A 19,701-nucleotide genomic window follows, 5' to 3' on the forward strand; every position below is an offset into this window, starting at 1 on the left:
TTTCACGAGTAATGGAAAATATTGTCATTCCTTTCAGTACTCAATTTTATTTCTTATTTTCTCTACATTAACATTATGTGATTACATACTTCTCTCCATATCTCTTCTCAATAGTCCTCAATAAATATCGATTATCTGAAACATCCAATCAATTTAGTAAATAAAAAAAGTTAAAAAAAAATAAATAAAAAAAAAGAAAAAAAAAGAAATACAATCGTAACAATACATAGGAACGTTTAGAAGCTTACTCTTATAAGGAATTATTCCTAGGATTTGTCAACGTTCTTTTTAATAAGCCTTCTGGATTTGGTCTGAGAAGATTTTCATAATTTATTTAACAATCTCTTTTCTTCTCTTTCTCTCAATATATATATATATATATGCATACTTTACATAACTTACTTTATACAAAGCTAATGAAAAAATTAAAAAATCTCTAATTGACCAGACAACGATGGATCTTTCTGAAAATTTTTCTCGATCACTTGCTGATCATACAAAATATTTCGAATTTTGGAACGTCACAGTTTTCTTTTTTTCTTTTTTGGTAAAACAATATTAAGTACAACGCAAACGAATTCATGGTTTTTTCTTCTTTTCTTTTTTTACTTAGGCGCGACAAAAGAACTTATTTATCTTTGCATTATTATTTATCTCGATTAACTGTCACATACCTTACATCATCATTATCATTATCATCATCATCATCATCATCATCATCATCATCATCATCATCATCATCATCATCATCATCATCACCATCATCATCATCATCATCATCATCATCATCATCATCATCGTAATCATAATCATTATTATCGTAACTAACTAACGATAAAACCTAAACTTTTTTTTTATATACATTCAAGCATATCAATTTACGATTACTTTCACTCACTTATACAATATCTTAGTGCCATTCTTTATCCACACACTTTATCATACATTATGCAAATGTATATAATGGTATAAAATCTCGTGACTGCTTCGAGTTATCAACTATTCTAAAAGCATACACACTTCGCTCTTAACACACATTCAACTGATTACTATCACGAACGAGAATTTTTTTATTTACCTCGTATATATCCTAAGTTAAAAAAAAAACAAAAAACAGAAGAAAAAAAGAATTTTCATTAATACACAATTAAAATCAAGTACGATGTGCAAGATGATACAATTGATTCGTACGAATTTATTTCTTCATTGTTCTTCTTTGAATATAATCAAACGCACCGTATTTATCTCTTCGTTGTGTGATTGAAGGCATATTGAGATATTTTCCTTTATTCTTAGCTAATTTTAAAGGGATTCTAATTCAACACAAAACAGTTTAATTAACACAATTCCTTGTCGTCCCAGATTAAAATGCGTATTATTCCTTCCTTTTTTTCTTTCATTCACTCGTTACACTTTCTCTTTTGCATTTGAATTTTCTTCGATCTCTGATATATACAATGATCGATGGATCACACTCTTCAGGAAGACTCAAGAAGATCGATTAATTTTATAATGAAAGCATTTTCTCTGGCGCGAGTAAAAATCGATATGGTGATAAGTTATACTCGCTTGCTTCGGTATACATACATACATACATACATACTTATATATATGTGTGTGTGTGTGTAATTCTTATTTTATTTTAAGCTATATTAATAATAATAATAATTAATATAATAATAATTAATATAATCAAATAATTTACAAATTCTTTTCGATCATTTTTCAGAAACATATGAACTTATAACATATGAATACTTTCTACAAAGAATAATAAAGAAAACAAAAACAAAAAAGGAAAAAAAAAACGGATAATTATTAAATTTGTGACGAATATACAAAAAGAGAGTAATAGAGCGTTACGCATTAAGGAAGCCATGGAACACAGTCTTACAAAGTAAAAAATAACGGCGAAGATTCGAAACGTACATTAAAAAAGCGAAAAAACTCGAAGAAAAATGAATACAGGTACGAATTAATATACAAATCGATAACGAAACTACGAAATTATCTGGAGAAAATTCATTTGATCGATAAGTAAGTTAAACTTCGTTTAACGAACACATATACGCATACATATACTCAACTGCATATATACGCAAACGTACACACATACATAGCCGTCAGATAAAAACAGAGACACCAAAAATCGAATTCGATCGATCATAAAAAAAAAAGAACAAAACCAAAAAAAAAACTGAAGTCATTATTGATCGAGTATAATTTTTTTTTTAAACGCAAGTAGACTTCTGGTGTGCTGTGAGATTACCTTGACAGGAGAAACCACGATGACAGATCTGACAGACATAAGGTCTCTCTCCAGTGTGCCCACGTCTATGTATAGTTAGAGTCGATCTTTGTGAGAATGCTTTAGGACACTGATCGCATTTGTATGGTTTCTCACCGGTGTGAACGCGCCTGTGCATCCTGAGATTCTCTGAATCGGTAAATCCTTTCCCACAGATGTCACATACATAGGGTTTTTCGCCGGTATGAATACGCCGATGTTTCTTCAAATGTTCAGCACTGCTGAGACTTTTGCCACAGTAATCGCAGAGATAGAGTTTTGTCGGGTTGTGGCTTTCCTTGTGACGAAACAATGACCTTTTAGTGGCAAGAACACGACCACATATGTCACAAGCGGTGCTTGTAACCTTGTTGGCCTTCATTTCTGGATGCATTCGACGACAATGTGCCGAGAGTTGTCTTCTCAGATAGAAAGCCGTTCCACAGACTTGACAGACAAACGGCTTATCACCGGAATGAATATTGTAGTGTTCCTGCAAATCGATAGCCTTGCGGAAATGTTTGTCGCACTCGTTACACTTAAACGGTAGATCGGCCTTGTCCGTATGCCGTAACATGTGAATGCTAAGAGCAGCTAACACCGTAGTCTCGTAGTCGCATTGCTTGCACATGTAACTCGGATAGAAGTGAGTCTTCTCGTGCCTAGTGAGGTCACGAAAGAGACGGAACTTTTTCGGGCAGTGTTTGCAAGTGAGATCACCCACGGTATGTCGTAACAAGTGTTTTTGGTAATTGCTCTTGTGCCGGAAAACCTTGTTACAGGTCTTACAAAGTAACTCCAATTCTGGTTTTTCTTTCTTGACCTTCTTCAAAGACGTAGATCTGCTAACCATCGAGGTCCCACTCGATTTACGCGTCCCCTTACGACCGTTGTGCTTCTTCATGTGTTTTCGTAGATTCACATAAGTCCGAAATACTCGGCCGCACTGAGCGCAAGTATTTTTACGCTTACCCTTGTGCTCGATCTCGTGATTCTCCAGAAGAGTTTGACTTGCGAAGAAAACGCCGCATAATTTGCAGTTATACGTCAAAGAAAGATCCTCCTCTTCGTCGTCAGCCTCTACCTCCTGTTTTATCACCTTTCGTTCTCCATCATCAATGGCACCGATCGTTAAATTATTTCCTCCTTCTTCGCTCGCACCTTCTTCCGGACACTTCGTTATGGTTGATCTCCTCTCGGGCTCCGCGTCCTTCTTTACCAGGTCGAGTTTCGCGAACATTACCATCGGGTAATAGTCTTCGGAAAAGGGTAGCCGGTTGTGATACCTGAAATGTGAAAATTCAAATGGCCACATCAGTATCTCATATCTCTTTCCGCTATCTGATGATGTGTGTTTTTTTTTGTTTCTCTCTTAGCGACTGTGGCATCTGACAAATCGCAAGAAATCGTGCCATTCGAACGACATTATTCGACACAATTCGATACAAGCAATATGAAACGATCTATTTCAACTGAGATTATAGATCCATACTAGGCTTTAACGCTGTGGGTTTATTCTACGGTCACAATGTTACAAAAGTCGTGATGGTGGATATCGATCGAAATCCACAATGTTTCTTAGAAAATGTAGGAACCAAGTCATATCACGTTACAAAGTTCGTTGAATCGTTTACAATGAATTCTTTCAATCTACAACGTTTTTTTTTCTTTTCTTTTCTTTTAACAACACCTCGTATCGTAAAACATTTATTCCCTCTAACTCGAAAAGCGCTTGCGAATATTACAAAAATGAATACTCGTGATCTTCTTCTTACATAATCAATCGAACAATGTTACGTTCCTAATCAAAGAAATGACATTGTATTATATAATGCGAGACGCTGTTTAGAAAAAAGAAAAAAAAATCGCTCGAGATCCATAGATATAGAAGAAGATCCGGATTGATCACCTTTTCGACGAAGTTTCACAATTTTTCGGTATCACTTAGTGAAAACGATTAGGTCGTTTACGTTGGTTGAACGATCATAACGTTGACCACGTGTATCTTATTGTGAGCGTTCAAGAGTGCCCTGGAGACAAAAGATTTGTTGCAGAGATTACACTGATAGGGTCTTTGTCCAGTATGATATCTCTTGTGAATGACCAAGGTGGAATGTTGAGTGAAAGATTTGCCACAAGTGTCACAAGAGTATGGCCTCTCCCCGGTATGAGTTCTCTTGTGAACGACGAGAGTAGTCCTTTTGTGAAAAGCTTTGCCACAGACATCGCAAACGAGTGATTTCTCGCCACCGTGAAGTCGAAGATGGTCCTGAAGTGAACCTTTCGATGAAACTGATTTACCACAAAGATGACAATCGTATTTGTTCTCTCCGGTATGTGATTTAACGTGTACGACCAAAGAGTTCTTATAAGCGAATATCTTGCCACAAAATTCACACTGATGTTTAACCGGTTTGAAATTAGGATCGTGTACCTTCGTATGTCGTACCAAAGTGTGATTATTGGGAAACGATTTCCCACAGGAATGGCACACGTGTTCCTTGGCACCATGCCTCACGTTCATATGACCATGTAACTCGGCATTCGTAAAGAAACCTTTGTTACATATTTCACAGTATCTGGTATACTTCTCGAAATGTCGTCTCTGATGAGTCGCCAATTGCGAGGCCTGAACGAAAGCTCGACCACAAACGTCACAAACGTAATTCCTTTCACGCGTATGTATTCTTTTATGTACAGCTAAGGTGTTAGTTCTCTTAAAGGATTTACCACAAATATCGCACTGATAAGGCCTCGCATCACTGTGCGCAACTAAATGTCCTTCGAAAAGATTCTTCAATTTGAAACGTTTAGTACATATGTTGCATTGATAATAACGTTTCTCTGATTCTTCCAACGAAGCAACCGTACGATCTTCGACATTTTCCTTCCTTATTTCTTCTTTTTCTTCTTCTATCACTTTTAAATCTTCCTTTATCTTTTTCATCGATGTATTCTTATTTATCATCCAATCGTTTTCTTCTATCGTCATTTCTTTCTTTATGAAGGACTTTATTGGCAACGTATCTTTGGTTGTTTCTTCAACATCTTCGTCTTTTCCCAATAAGTTTTCACATCTGGAATGAAAATAAAAGTTGCCTGGGTCAGTCGATTAATGATAATAGTATCTTTTTTTTTCTTTTTCTCTTGATCGTTTATAGTTCTGGATGATCAAACACAACATTGGGACGATCGTTAAGGACATATACAATTTTTAAGGATATGATTAGGGAACACAACTGTTTTTTTCTTACGTTTTAATATATATATATATATATATATATATATATATATATGTATATATTTATATATGTATGTATATATCTTCTTTCTTCTTCTTTTTTGACTTTATCGGATTCGCTGATGTCACCATTTTGACACAATAGTTTTCTTTCAACTACTAACTTGATCAAAAGTTACAATGCAAGACCTTTTATTTAGATTAAATGTACAGTTTTTTTTAGCAGTTACATCAGTCGATACTCGTTTTACTTTTAGGATTTCGAACTTTTATTTCGATGTTGTATCGAGCTTCACGAGTTAACTTCCTTTTAGATAGACATTAGATAGTCTAAATCTGAAAATATAATTATTACTTTATTACAAAAAGTTTTATCGAATTGAAATATCTACGACAAGAACTTACCTGATTACAACGAGCAATATTTATTGGGATCGAAATAATGAGATTACAGGTTTCGAAATCGAAAAAAAAAAAACATATAGATATGTATATACATATATTTTTTTTTTTGATAATTCGCTCGTAACTTCTATTGATTACAAAACATATCATTAAATAGATTAATCTATGTAATTAGATTCTTTCTACTTGTAGAAAAAAGCACCATAAGGATAATTTATCTAATATCATAATCATATTTTCTAATATAATGCATTCGAATAAAAAAAGCAATATGCATCGAACGAGTATTTCTAAAATATTGTATAGTAAAAGATCGTTTCAATAGAAGGCCGTTATGAAATTATATAATAATTAAGAGAATATAAAAAAAAAGAAGTGGGACGAGAAAAATGAATATTTAAAGAACACAAATTGTTTTACAAAATTTGTGACTTATATCTACGTTAGATGCATAACGTATGTACGTACAAAACGATATATATATATATATATATATATATATATATATATAGCACTTTACAAAGCGATTGTATTTCATTGATTCAAGTATGATTCGAATTTTATATTACGATCCTAATTATTTACATTAATCTAATGATTTAATTGAATACTTTATAAAAAAAAAGTTTGTTTATATTGGTAGTAAAGAAACCAATCTTGTCAACATAACAATAGAAATGAATGTACTTCCTTAATATGGCACAATATAATTAACAATATAATGAGAAACCTCATTCTCTATCTAAAGTTTACTTTCATAAAATGTTATTTTGTTCAGAGATAATTGAACTGATAAATGAAATTTTGTTAAAAAGATAAAATGAGAATAACAAAGAGTGTCTTTTAATACACAAATTTGATTAGTTGCAATAAGTCGAGTATAAAGGATATAATATGGACGGTAAGAGAAACCGTTCGTCGTGCTAACGATGTTTTACAACATTTTACATTAACAATTTGCACAAAATTCATGAGTAGAGCAGAATCTCTTATTTGAAAATACATACTACTAATTCGATATTGTTTCTTTGGTTTTATTACTTGCTTTCACTGTGCGACTTCATGTGCGAATTTAACGACCCTTGTTGAGTAAATCTCTTCTGACAGACTTTACATTCGTAAGGTTTTTCTCCTGTGTGCGTTCTTAAATGTACAACGAGATATTTCCTAACGCTAAATGCTTTTCCGCATACTTCGCAAACGTGTGGCTTTTCACCGGAATGTATTCGCATGTGAATTTGCAAATAGGTTTTACTCGACACCGATTTTCCACATATTTCACATGTTATTTGATTCTCACCACTGTGGATCTTCAAATGTACCTTCAAAGCAGCCTTCCAATAACTTTCAAAATTGCAGATATTACACTTGTGTTTCTCCCGTTGACCATGAGACTTGATGTGCATATTCAAATAAGCTGCACTAGCATAAGGAGTATTACAAATCTTACAAATGAATGGTTTCTCACCGGTATGAGTTAACAAATGTCTCTCCAACGTTTGATTCGTGTAAAATCCTTTACCACAAATCTCACAGTGAGTCACGTATTCCTGATTGTGCTTCTTTTTGTGCAAACGCAAATCGTATCCGGATACTTTGGAGACTCCGCATATATCACAAGTAAAACGTTTGTTGTGTTGCTTCAAATGTGTCTTCAAAAATTCTTCGGTTTTGAAACATTTACCACAGAGAGCACACTGATATGGTTTCTCCTGTTGATGAGCCTTGATCATATGTTTATGTAACTTCTTCTCGTTAAGAAATACCCTATCACATTCTTCGCAACGATTATCGTACTCCATACTTTCTTCGGATTTATTCTCGTGCTCGTATTTGTGCTTGTGAAGTTGAAACTTCTTTCGGAATTTCTTACCACAAATGTCACATTGATAAATCGTCGAATATTTCCTGTTCGATGGACACTTACTATGATAACGTGTATCCCTTTCGTTTCTTTGTATCTCCGATTTGCAATATATTTTTCTTGTTTTCGTTGAATATCGTAAAGGATCGTTCATCATAATTTCTTCGTTTTCAATATTCTCCAACTCATCGTTTTCACGTTTAGATAGTTCCATTGTACATCCACCGTGTTTTCTCCTGTTGCACCTGCAATAGATAATATACGTCAACACATGTGGAGAATAAAAAAAAAATAAAGAGGGGAAAAGTCGACATGTTCTTGTTCAAAATTTCTTTTTCTCCCTGTCGTTCGTTTTCTCTGTCTTTTTCTTCCGATAACGATTTAGATTCTCAAAGCAGGCATCTAGTGACAATAGACGTTTCTTTTTGACATGTGTTTTAACGTAATAAATACACCACCTTTCTTGATGATTGGAAAGCTTGTACTTAAAGCTGAAATTTTTTTCAAGAGTTGATACGTATCTTCTGTTAAGGATTAAAATTAAAAAATAAAAAGAAAAAAGAAAAAAAAAAAATAACAAAACAAGATATATACACCAACCTTTTGAAAACGTTATCAGAATCTGTTTCTTTGCACTTTGTCCTTTACTTTAGTGGCATATCGTTAAAATGAAATATTAATACGAAACCATTTATGGATTATAAATAACGTTTATAATTTATTCGAGAACTGCTATCAATATTATTAAATTATTTACAAGGTCTATCGAATAGGATTTACAAAGATAAAAGATGAAACTCCTTCTTTTTTTTTCTGAATAGACCATAGAAAAATTAGTTTGCTTATAATCTGAGTATTTATAGTTTAAGTATGATAGTTGGTCGATGTCGTTAATTAAGTCCATGTATTTCTACAAATACACGATGAAAACTTGTCCACTTTACTTCGAAATATAATTAAACGTATATAAATGAAATATCTTTTGTTTAAATATTGTAAGATCTCCCATTGTCTGTCTTGATAATAAGATCGATTATTAATCACTTGGTGCCGTCGTGTCTGCGAAGATGTGCACTTAAAGTGCCACGTTGTGTGAATCTCTTCTCGCAAATTTTACATTTGTACGGTCTCTCACCGGTGTGAGTACGTCGATGCTTGATCAAATACTTTCTCGAACTAAACGCTTTCCCACAAAACTCACAAATCTCAGGCTTTTCGCCCGTGTGTATTCTGATGTGGGTCTTCATGTATTGTCTTCTTATCAATTTCCCACAAACTTCACAAGCAACTTGACTCTCGCCTGTGTGCGTCCAAAGATGTTCCTTATAACAATAACTATAGAAAGTCTCGAACCCACAAATATCACACTTGTACTTCTTCCTGGTACCAGGTTGACTATGAATTTTCATATGACTCCTTAAGTAAACTCGATTGCCGAAGGATTTGTTACAGATTTCACAAGTGCACGGCTTGTCGTCGGTGTGTACGCTCATGTGAGTCTTCAAGGTCGCTTTCAGATAAAATCCTTTGTTACAGATCTTACAGAACTCGGTGAACTCCTTGTTGTGACGTCTAATGTGAATTTTTAGGTAATACTCGGACGTAAGCTTGGCCCCACAAACGTGACAGATGTGTGGTGCACCATGAAGAGTCTTGTGGACGTTCAAATACTTTTTTTTCTTGAATACCTTATGACATATGTTACATTCGATCGGTCCAGAACTCGGTTCAGTTATCAGTCGTTGCTTCGATTTTAATTTCGTTATCTTTTCTCGATTTTTTTGTTTCTTTCGTTCGACGATATCCTTGCAATGTGTACGCCGATGCTTGATCAATAACAATTTTTTGACAAACTTTTCACCACAACTGTCACACTCGTATTTTTTTTCAGCCATACGCAAAGCTTCTCGTGTTCTAAGTATCGATCTTTCAGTACGGTGCATCAACAAATTTGCTTCCGTCTTGAATTCCTCGTTACAGGATTCACATTGGTACGTGAAATTAAAGCGAGTAGTGTTCCCTTGTTGTACAACGATCGAAGATTTATCATTTTTCGCGTCTTGTTGACGTGAGGATCTCGTTCGTACTGTCGTTGCAATACTTGTATACCTGTAAAGACGAGAAAATTAATTGAGAGTGATTACGAATAGTTATTGACTTGACTTAACGATGCCTTAAATGTTACTTTTATTTATTTTATTATTTCTCTCTCTCTCTCTCTCTCCCCCCTCCCTTAAAATATCACCAGATGGATGCCGCCTGTAAAAACGAGAAAATGAAAATTCTTGTATATTTCAAACGAGATAATTATTCAGTTCGATAAATTATTATATCGGCCAGTGTATATTATCCTTAATATCCAATTTGTATTATTACTTACTTCGACGTGTTTGAATAGTCTTCGGTCGACGATGAATCTTAAATCCTTCTCAGAGTATTTCCATTTCTTCGAGAGACTATAATAATATGGATTCGTTTGATCGTTGTAATTGTTGTAAATGTTGTAAACAACATGTTACTTTCAATCGTCGAAAATATTATCAAATCTTAATTGATAAGGAACTTTCTCTCTTTGGTATATAATTATTTAATAGAAAAGAATACGGATGTAACTTTATTTATGATCTTCTTTACATAAAAGCAGGTCATATAGTATAACAAAATATATATGAATAAATATATATTTCTATTTGTGGAAAAAAATTTTTCTACTAGTTTTTCTTTTTTCGCCACTTCGAAATTTTGCGTAATTTGAGATTAGAATAAATGTTTAAATAGCTCTCAAGTAATGAATATTATTTCCATTATTATTATTATTAATAATTATTAACGAATTTCAATCGATTGAACTTATCAGCCAAATAAAAATAAATATTATTATTAATTTAAATCTATCCGTGCATTTTAAAACGTACGACGTTAGAAATATAAATATTCTCGATCGTAAGGCACTATAATTTTTCATTTTTCAAAAGAAAAATTTATTCGACAAACATTCCTATTGATGATCGAATAGAAAAAGTGGCTTCGAAGTAATTGATTAATAGCTATGGAAGTAGGAACGAAATACGAGTACACATGATTCTAAATCTAATATGATAACTAGAAGCAAAATTGAGTATTAAAGGTAAATACTGTATAATTAAAAGTTAAAGACAATATGGACGGCTCAACACTTGGAATAGGCCAAGTTAACATCAAGTCAAAATTATTTTCTTAATCGGAATAAGAAATACAATAAATAATCTTCAATAAAACAAAAGGCAATAACTTGGATAGACTTCATGATAATCATCACATAGATTACTACTTATCTTTTTTCTTAAAGATTCTCATAGCACGTAAAAATTGTTGCTGCTTTTTTTTTTTTTTTTTTTTTTAAATAATTTAAAATAAAATACAATAAATATAAATACATAACATTACGTTTTAAACTTATTTAGTATCAGTATCAAATACTATACTTTCAAGTGGTCCCTACAGTGAAAATCCGACGAATAAATTTACGTTTTCAACATGTAACGATTCAAAGAAAAATAACGTTAAAATAAGAGAAAGCTTAGACAATGAAATTCTATCTAATCATTTTTACGAGACAACATTTCGAGCCAAACGTTTAGCGTTCTTTTAACTCGGCAACAAAATCGTTACAGTATCCAGAACTTGCTGTTGCTCGTGTTGTTGAAGTTGTTGTTGATACTGTTGCTGTTGCAATTCCCTTCGTTGCTGTTCCTGTTGTTGCCGTGCATTTTGTTTAGCGTGAGTCTTCAAATGGGAATTCAACATGGTCTTCGAGGCAAAAGATTTGTGACAATAAGTGCAAGGATACGGTCTATCTCCGGTATGTCCACGCAAGTGTACGACCAAAGTGGTACGTTGCGTGAATCTTTTCTCGCAGTGTGTACACTTGTGAGGTCGTTCGCCTGTATGCGTGCGTCGATGAACACTCAAATAGTTCTGCGATATAAAACCTTTTCCACAAAGATCACAAACGTGTGGTTTCTCACCGGTATGTTTACGCAAGTGTACCGTCAAATAAGTTTTACTAGAGACAGCTTTACCACAGATAGGACAGACGTATTCATTGGACGGTCCTACGTTACCATGAGTCTTCATATGCACCAATAATACTTGTTTCCTAGAGAAACGCTTGTTACACAATTCGCAATGATGTTTCTTCTGAGGTGGAACGTAATCAGGTTGATGTAGTTTAGCGTGTAATCTAAGACCCTGACGATAGCGAAATGTGGCGTTACAAATTTCACATTGGAACGGTTTTTCGCGAGAATGCAAAAGCTGATGATCTTGATAACTATTACGTGTCGTGAAACCAAGGCCACAAATCTCGCATTGATACCTTAACTGAGTGCCATGACGTTTTTGATGAATAACGAGACTGGGTCGATGTAAAGTGACGTAATCGCAAGATTCGCAACTATAATTCTTTTCCGGTATCGCGTGTTCCTCCTGATGTTCTATCAGAGCCAATGACGTTGGATAATTGCAACCACAGTGCTCGCAAACGAACGATTCGTCCGGTACCTGTTCGTGACTTTGTAGATGTAAAACTAAAGCGTGCTCGTCCACGAATACGTCGCCGCAGAAGGTGCATCGAAGTATTGTTTCCTCGGTCATCATTACTTCAGCATTTTCCATCTTCGCTACGTCCAATGGATCATTGATCAACGGGTTGCTGCTTTCAGGGCTAAAGACGTTTTTTGTTTCGTTGATACCGCATTGCTGTTGTTCCTGAGCCTGATGATGTATCGTGATCTTTGACTCAAAATATCTGGAAAGAAGAGAGACACAAATAGGAATCAATCAATGCTCTCGTTCTCCATCAATCTTTCGTACTTTTGACTTTTCTTCTTTAAAGGGAGTCTTACGTCTTAAGCAGGATATTTACAAGGATGGTTGCCGAATACACGAAATCGTTTTCATCATTGGACAATGAAAAGCTTTGATAATTTATATCATTTTTGGTTTGTTTGTGTTTAATCAACGTGATTCTCCTTTCTCTCTGTGCATACCTGTGTCTCTCTTCCCGCATTTAAAACTTGTGTACGTCATTAGGATATGGAAAAGTACTTATTTACAAATCGAGGAAAAGAAATTGTATCTCTTATCGTTATCTTGTATATTTATTTATTCATCGTAAAGAGTAGTTTAGATCTGTTTAGCCATCTATTACCACGAAACTGAAAAATATTTGTTAATATTATTAAATAATATATAAAACCATATATAACACACGATGATCGAAGAAATAAAATGAAAATTACTTTCATTTCTTTGATATAGTAGATATCCTAGATACGAGTTATTACCGTTGGTCGATAATCGCAAGTGACTTTACCGACGCGCTTTGCAACAGTAGAATACTTTCTTTTTTATTTTTATTAAAATTTATGATTCATAACTGTTTATGTTACGAACTTAAATTAAATAAATAATACATATTCGTGTATATTTACGATATAACATTTACGATAACTTTAATCCGACATAAAAGATACATCGATTGGTGATGAAAAATGTTTTTAACGATAATTCACCACAGATTATGTGTGTGTGTGTGTATATATATATATATGTAATTATATCATTTTTTTCCTGCAGTCGCTAAATATTAATTAATTAGGTACAAATGTATAAACATTTTTATACTTACGTTTTGTAACCACTTAGTGTATTATAGCGATAAGATTTGTACCGCTTGCAGTCATGAAAAGCACCTAAATTTGTCGATAGTTTATTTTTTGTTCGACTATCATGATACTATGCGGTTTAAACCTAAAAACGTCTTAAATTCGTGTGTGTGTATATATATATATTTATATTTATATATATATATTTTTATGTATATATTGCACTTTGAAGTTAAATTGCATTTAAAACTCTATAAATCTCCCATTCGTCTAATCTCATAAGTTGCGTACATAAAACGCGTGTTCCTTTCAATATATTTCTTACTTTTAATGCACATGATGTTTTAAGATTAATAAGAAAAATTAGGCACATGTCTTAGGCACGTTAAACTACAAATGAAATTTCAATATATCCTACACAGGTACGAAATACCATTCTCGCGAGTAACTAACAAACTCGAGCGAGATAATTACCTAAACGTATATTACTCTGTATTCTTCATTAATATTCCTGTTTTGTTATTCCTTTTTTTTTGTTGATTTTTATCTAAACATATATTTCAATATATGCCTCTCAATTTTAACGATAAAAATTTCACATTCGATTGTATAATAATATGATAGAGGCATCTCAATCGATATCACAGAGATCATATTCACACTACAATCTAAATATTAAATAATTATCTCATTCTTTTACGATTTTGCATTACAACTATTACAACCTGTTACAGTCCATATAACTTTCTCTTATAAAGTTAAGATTGTTATATAAAAAACAATAATCCCAGGTACTTCGAATATGCAATTAATATAAAAGAAACGTTCAAATGAAATATAATTTTAAAGTTAATCTCTTCATCAATTTTTCTTACCTTGAACTTCCTTATCTTTCCATATATATACATATACATATACATACATACATATATATATATATATATATATATATATATATATATATATATGGAATATATACATATACATTATAGAAATTATATGTATATATATAACAAAAAAATCCTCAACGCGTTAGCTGCATCATAAGCAATCACGAGAAACAACTCTTTAGACAGAATATCCTTTTCAATGTTTCTTCATATGATTGAGCATGATAGTTCTCGTAACGAATCCCTTCCCACAAAGCGTACAAGTATAAGGTCGTTCTCCAGTATGATATCGACGATGAACCGTGAGGGTGGACGCTTGAGTAAATGATTTACCACACATGGCGCATAAATAAGGCCTCTCGCCGGTGTGAATGCGTTGATGAACGACGTAATACTTGCGATGAGTGAAACCCTTGCCGCAAACATCGCAAACCAATGGTCTGGATCTGTGTACGGCCTTGTGACTGGTGAGGGATTCAATGGTGGCAAATTGTTTCGAACAGGAGTCGCAAGGATAAGAGGCCGTTGTCAACGATTTGTTGGCATTAGCAGCGACAACTGTTGTAGATGGAGGACAACCGACAACAGAAGGGTTAGTCCCGGTAACCGTAAGGGTAGGATCTGTTAGAGAGACCGCATTGCTGTCTGCTGCGAGTCTGTCGTTGATATCGATGCTAGGCTTGTGAGTTTTAGCATGATGATTGTAAAGATTACGCGTCTCGAAACGCATGAGACATCTTGGACAAGAGTAAGGTTTCTCCTGTCCGAGTTCGTGCATCCTTCTATGACGTTCCAATAGTGTACGGTATCGAAAACTTGCTGGACAACGGTCACAGCCAAAAGTTTTCTCTACGTTGCCTGTAGTAGCAGCACCAGCTGGTACGACGACGGACATGCCGGACATCAATCCGGTAGCAGAATTTGCACCACGAGAGGTAGGCACGTTCGACGAGGATGCACCTAACACCGAGGAGGAATGTGGTGCGATCTCGTGCGTCGTCTCGTGCATTCTTAGGTGCGCAAGAACGAAGAAACTCCTCGGGCAAACGGAGCACGAGTATCTCGCCGTAATTTCGACGTTTTGCTGCTCGTACTCCGGCGGCCTTGGGTGACTCGTTTTTACGTGATAATTTAACTTCAGAGCGCTACGAAACTCAAGGCCACAGGTAGGACAGGGATGGGACTCCGGGAGGACGAGCTGCGACTGATCCATCAGAAGACCACCTTGATCCGGATAGATCATCGAGAGATGAGATGGTATCGTTTGCAATGTCGCTGAGGATAACGTCGATGGCATCATCGACGATTGATTCGAAAAGATCGAATTTGCCTGGAGAAAATTACAACCGATCGCCGTCATACCGGCCTCTCCCGTCTCGGGTGAAGGCGACGGTGAGAGTATCTGACGTAGCATCCCCGATAATCCTCCAAAGGTTTCGCCACCACCTCCACCTCCTCCTCCTCCTCCTCCTCCTCCACCTCCTACTCCATCCCTGAAATCGACAAAAGCCAAAGATATTGCGGCAAAGAGAAATAACCTTCGTTTAACACGCACACGGTGTGCCTTTTGTTTCACATTTGATTCTTCGTGTTCTTTTGCTTGCTTTGATTTTGCAACAGACAGTGAGCCAAAGATAGAGATAGGTAGATAGATAGATAGATAAATAGATAGAGAGAAATAGAAATAGAAAGAGAAAGGTAAAAAAAAAAAAAAGAGGTAGAGAAGAGATTAGCTGCTTGAATACGTGTTTTTCTGTGTAATCCGCGTGTATGTGTATCCGTGTAAGTGTATCATTTCTGCAAAGTGATCATCGTGCAAAGTGCGTAGGTGTTGCTGAATTATTTGAAAAAATATATATATATATCTATAAAACACATGGAAAACGAGAGCACATGTGCGAAGTTGGAAAAGTCACTGTCTACTTTATCGACCCGAGGTTAACTTATGATTAGCTCGAATTGTTTTATTCTGTACGGGAAACTGCGAGGGGAAGAAGATAGTGTACATGTAGAGAAAAGGATGAGAAGTAAATAGAGAGAAAAAGAAAAAAATAAATAAAAAAGAAAAGAAAAGAAAAGAAAAAAGAAAAAGAAAAAACAACAACACAAAGTAGTACAAAAACTTTGCAGCATGACCCGATACTAAAAGCGAAATTTTAAAAAAATGCCCTCTGGTCTTCTTCAATCCTTGAAAGAGATAGATATATGAAAAATATGTCAAATATAAAATTATTTATTTAAAAAAGAACAAAGCCTCACCTTTGGTATGCCATTTCTTGGGTGATCTTCGACTGGTAATTCTCAAAATGGACAGCTTCACTAATTTTTCTTATTTATACACTTCTTTTCACTGTAACCTCGCGACTGAACACTAAAACGTACAAAAGGTACGTCTTAACGCTTCGACGACGGTTTACAGAATAATATAACAGTCAAATGCGCTCACATTTTTGTTGAGGGGGAAGTGTTAAGAAAAAAAAAAAAAATAATAAATAAATAAATAAATAAATAAATAAACAAATATACAGGACAAATCGACGGAGACAACGTTAAGTTCGTAAAAAATTACAAACGAAATCGTTATCGCAAAACACGCTCCTCGTTAACCTCGGAAAGCGGAAATATGTTGAAACTTGTGCGCTACTATCGCTGCCAAATAAAAAGTGGCGCGAAGCGCAGTAACGCGCGAAATATAAATATCTTATATAGATTAACGTTTGGCGCAAAATGCAAGCCACGTGTGTACGAGGTTAACGTAATTCGAAATTTCAACGTAAATAAAATTAATGGAAATGCTCGTTTTCTTTTTCCTTTGTTCTTTAAAGAAACGAGCAAAATTTAAATAGACGAGTACACTCGTATTGAACGTTGCAATCGAGTAAAATTCACGAGTTAATTAATATCCCCACGTCAAGACGATGAACAAAATAAAGATCTAACGTCAAAAAAGTGACGTCACAATCGATCACCGTCTTCGAGATATAAATAGAAATTATGTAAAACGAATATATGTATGTGATTACATGTTGAGTATATAATAACATACATAAAAAAGAGGAGAGAAAAAAAAAGAAAAAAAAGTAGAAAAAAAAAAAGAAATAGTTACAAACTAATAAATATTAATTGTCTCGTAGATTAACAACATAGATTGAAGAGATACTCGCCTGAAATAAGAATTTCTCCACGTAGAATCCTAGTTTTTTGTTAGAGCGACGTACACACTAGCTGTCTCCTCTTCTCGTCTCTTCCTGCATTTCTCTAGCGATTCTAGTGTCACGTGTGACTTCCTCCGGAATTCTCGTCGGTTAAAATGTGTGTATGTGTCAAGGGATACGTTTGATATTTTTTCGTAATTTTTTTTTTCTCTTTTTTTTTCGGTTTTGCAGATTATGATGCACTATCATATTTAACCTCTTCGTACTCAATAAAATAGTATTTATCGAAAACGTATAATATATATCGTGCATTAGGAGACGAATATATATATATAAATTGACGTGTCTCCATGTGTATTTGAAGAGTCGTCGTCGTATCAAGTGATCGCATTTAAAATATCGAGCGCAATAAACGAATCAATGTGATCTTTGACTATAATTGTAAAAGCGGAGGCATTCGAAAGCACGAGAATGACGATATATATATATATATATATATATATATATATATATATGTACATGTATGTATGTATATACACACACACACACATTATATATACATATATATATTTGTATACACAGTCACGTTGGTAAGTAAGTTAACAACAAAATTGTGCAAAAATTAAAGAAATGAGTAGAATAATATATTTAATGATTTAATTCTTATACTTCTTTCTTATATAAATAAGATATATAGTTCTTATAGAGTAATATAATGAACAAATGGATATACAAAAGTAGTATAAATTTTCATATGAAAAAAAAAAAAAAAAAAAAAAAAGAAATGACTATAATGATAACGTCAAAAAGCAAGTTAACATACCCTATTTTTTCTGATATTTTAAAGTAACTTATATTTAATTTTTTACATCTCATAGATGATGTACTATGAATTCATTTTGTAATCATGATTAAATTAATATTATTCCGTAAAGAATTAATAAAATTTGTTTTATTTTCTGGAATTTAAGTACAAATTTATGGGAGCAATATTTATGTTATTGTCTTTAAAAAATTGTATTATTATTTTCCCTTTATGTTTAGTTGATTATTCTGTTGCAAGACTTAATTATTTTTTGTGTAAAAGGAAACAGATTATTTTACAACATTTCTACGTATTTTTTATTTGCCGTCAATGATGACCAAGTTTCCAATACTGTGTATACTAAAACACCCCCGCATCATAACGGAGTCATCTCCATTAATAACTATTTTTAGATAGCACAATTTTAAAACATTCACCACTCTTCCTCCAAACATAAACACTGCTGTCTTTTATTATTGAAAATTTCAATTTTCGACTTATTCTTTCAAATAACAAATTCTCAAAATTCAATTGACTTTTGTAAATGATCGTTTCGATAAGCCCCTTATAATCCACTTTATTAAATCTATTGATATCTCTAAATTATATTTTATTTCGCGAACAATACGATTATTTTTAAGTGACATTATTTTAAGTTTTTTTTTTTTTACTGTTCTTGGCAGAGATTCAATGGAAACATTTTTCTCTTTTTATAACTTTTATCTTTAATAACATATATATATTTTTTTGGATTGAGAATAATAAATATCCTTCTTTTCCGCGTTTAAATATCAGCAAACCGTTTTTCATTTCTTATCATGCTCAAAGCATTAGTCATTATTTCATAGTAAGCTATAGAAGATGCTAATAAAAATACCGCTAGTGTTTCAATGTCTTTGAAAATAAGTGTAACGATAAACGTTTCAATGTTTATATACAAAAAAAAAAGAGAGAGAGAGAGAGAGAGAGAGAGAAAAAAAGAATGAAGTGATACGATGGTTAACTTACTTTCGGACGATGTAATACGTTCATTCTGAATTGTCGAGATTTTTTAATTCTTTGAGAATTCTTTATTGAAAACAAATACCATTGATATTAACAGATGACGGTCAATACTGTAATTATTAGTACAACTAATAGACTTTCATTATTTTTTATCCAATTAATAACTTTAACGCACTGCGTTAACTTACTTACCGATGTGACTACGCGTATATATATATAATACATATACGTACATACATATATACATGTATATATATATGAATATATAGAATCGAACGATATTCATAATGTATTAATGTGGAAGAACTTGGCGATAATTATTCCTCCGATCGACCAAGCTTTCTTAACGAGCGTGAACGATTAAACTTATACATAATCAATCGATTTGTGACTTTTTGAAT

General features: G+C 33.5%; 5 protein-coding genes across 7 annotated transcripts in view; all 5 read right to left on the reverse strand.

The window, feature by feature from the left end:
• LOC127063211 (zinc finger protein 729-like) overlaps nt 1-19,701 on the reverse strand; it is a 45,931-nt gene that overhangs the window by 22,755 nt on the left and 3,475 nt on the right. The window lies entirely within an intron of this gene.
• On the reverse strand, nt 28-4,335 carry LOC127063083 (zinc finger protein 501-like). Its single transcript, XM_050992388.1, has 3 exons — nt 4,197-4,335; nt 249-3,573; nt 28-135 (listed from the first exon to the last, which is right to left on the reverse strand). Exon 2 carries the CDS (start codon nt 3,531-3,533, stop codon nt 2,232-2,234), a length of 1,302 nt encoding a protein of 433 aa, XP_050848345.1. The 5' UTR covers nt 3,534-3,573; nt 4,197-4,335; the 3' UTR covers nt 28-135; nt 249-2,231.
• Nucleotides 6,755-18,133, reverse strand: LOC127063090 (zinc finger protein OZF-like). 3 transcript variants are annotated; one of them, XM_050992400.1, is made up of 3 exons: nt 8,398-8,511; nt 8,256-8,321; nt 6,755-8,042 (listed from the first exon to the last, which is right to left on the reverse strand). In XM_050992400.1, exon 3 carries the CDS (start codon nt 8,009-8,011, stop codon nt 6,971-6,973), a length of 1,041 nt encoding a protein of 346 aa, XP_050848357.1. In that variant the 5' UTR covers nt 8,012-8,042; nt 8,256-8,321; nt 8,398-8,511; the 3' UTR covers nt 6,755-6,970. The 3 variants fall into 3 exon arrangements, with proteins under 3 accessions (XP_050848357.1, XP_050848356.1, XP_050848358.1); XM_050992399.1 differs by lacking the exons at nt 8,256-8,321; nt 8,398-8,511 and adding an exon at nt 17,500-18,133; XM_050992401.1 differs by lacking the exon at nt 8,256-8,321 and having other exon boundaries at nt 8,398-8,531.
• On the reverse strand, nt 9,952-12,847 carry LOC127063082 (zinc finger protein OZF-like). The gene is made up of 2 exons (XM_050992386.1): nt 12,684-12,847; nt 9,952-12,586 (listed from the first exon to the last, which is right to left on the reverse strand). Exons 1-2 carry the CDS (start codon nt 12,845-12,847, stop codon nt 11,425-11,427), a joined length of 1,326 nt encoding a protein of 441 aa, XP_050848343.1. The 3' UTR covers nt 9,952-11,424.
• On the reverse strand, nt 12,926-15,773 carry LOC127063088 (gastrula zinc finger protein XlCGF26.1-like). Its single transcript, XM_050992392.1, has one exon. It carries the CDS (start codon nt 15,747-15,749, stop codon nt 14,532-14,534), a length of 1,218 nt encoding a protein of 405 aa, XP_050848349.1. The 5' UTR covers nt 15,750-15,773; the 3' UTR covers nt 12,926-14,531.

This window comes from Vespula vulgaris, chromosome 4, assembly GCF_905475345.1.
Source record: "Vespula vulgaris chromosome 4, iyVesVulg1.1, whole genome shotgun sequence".
Classification (NCBI taxonomy): domain Eukaryota; kingdom Metazoa; phylum Arthropoda; class Insecta; order Hymenoptera; family Vespidae; genus Vespula; species Vespula vulgaris.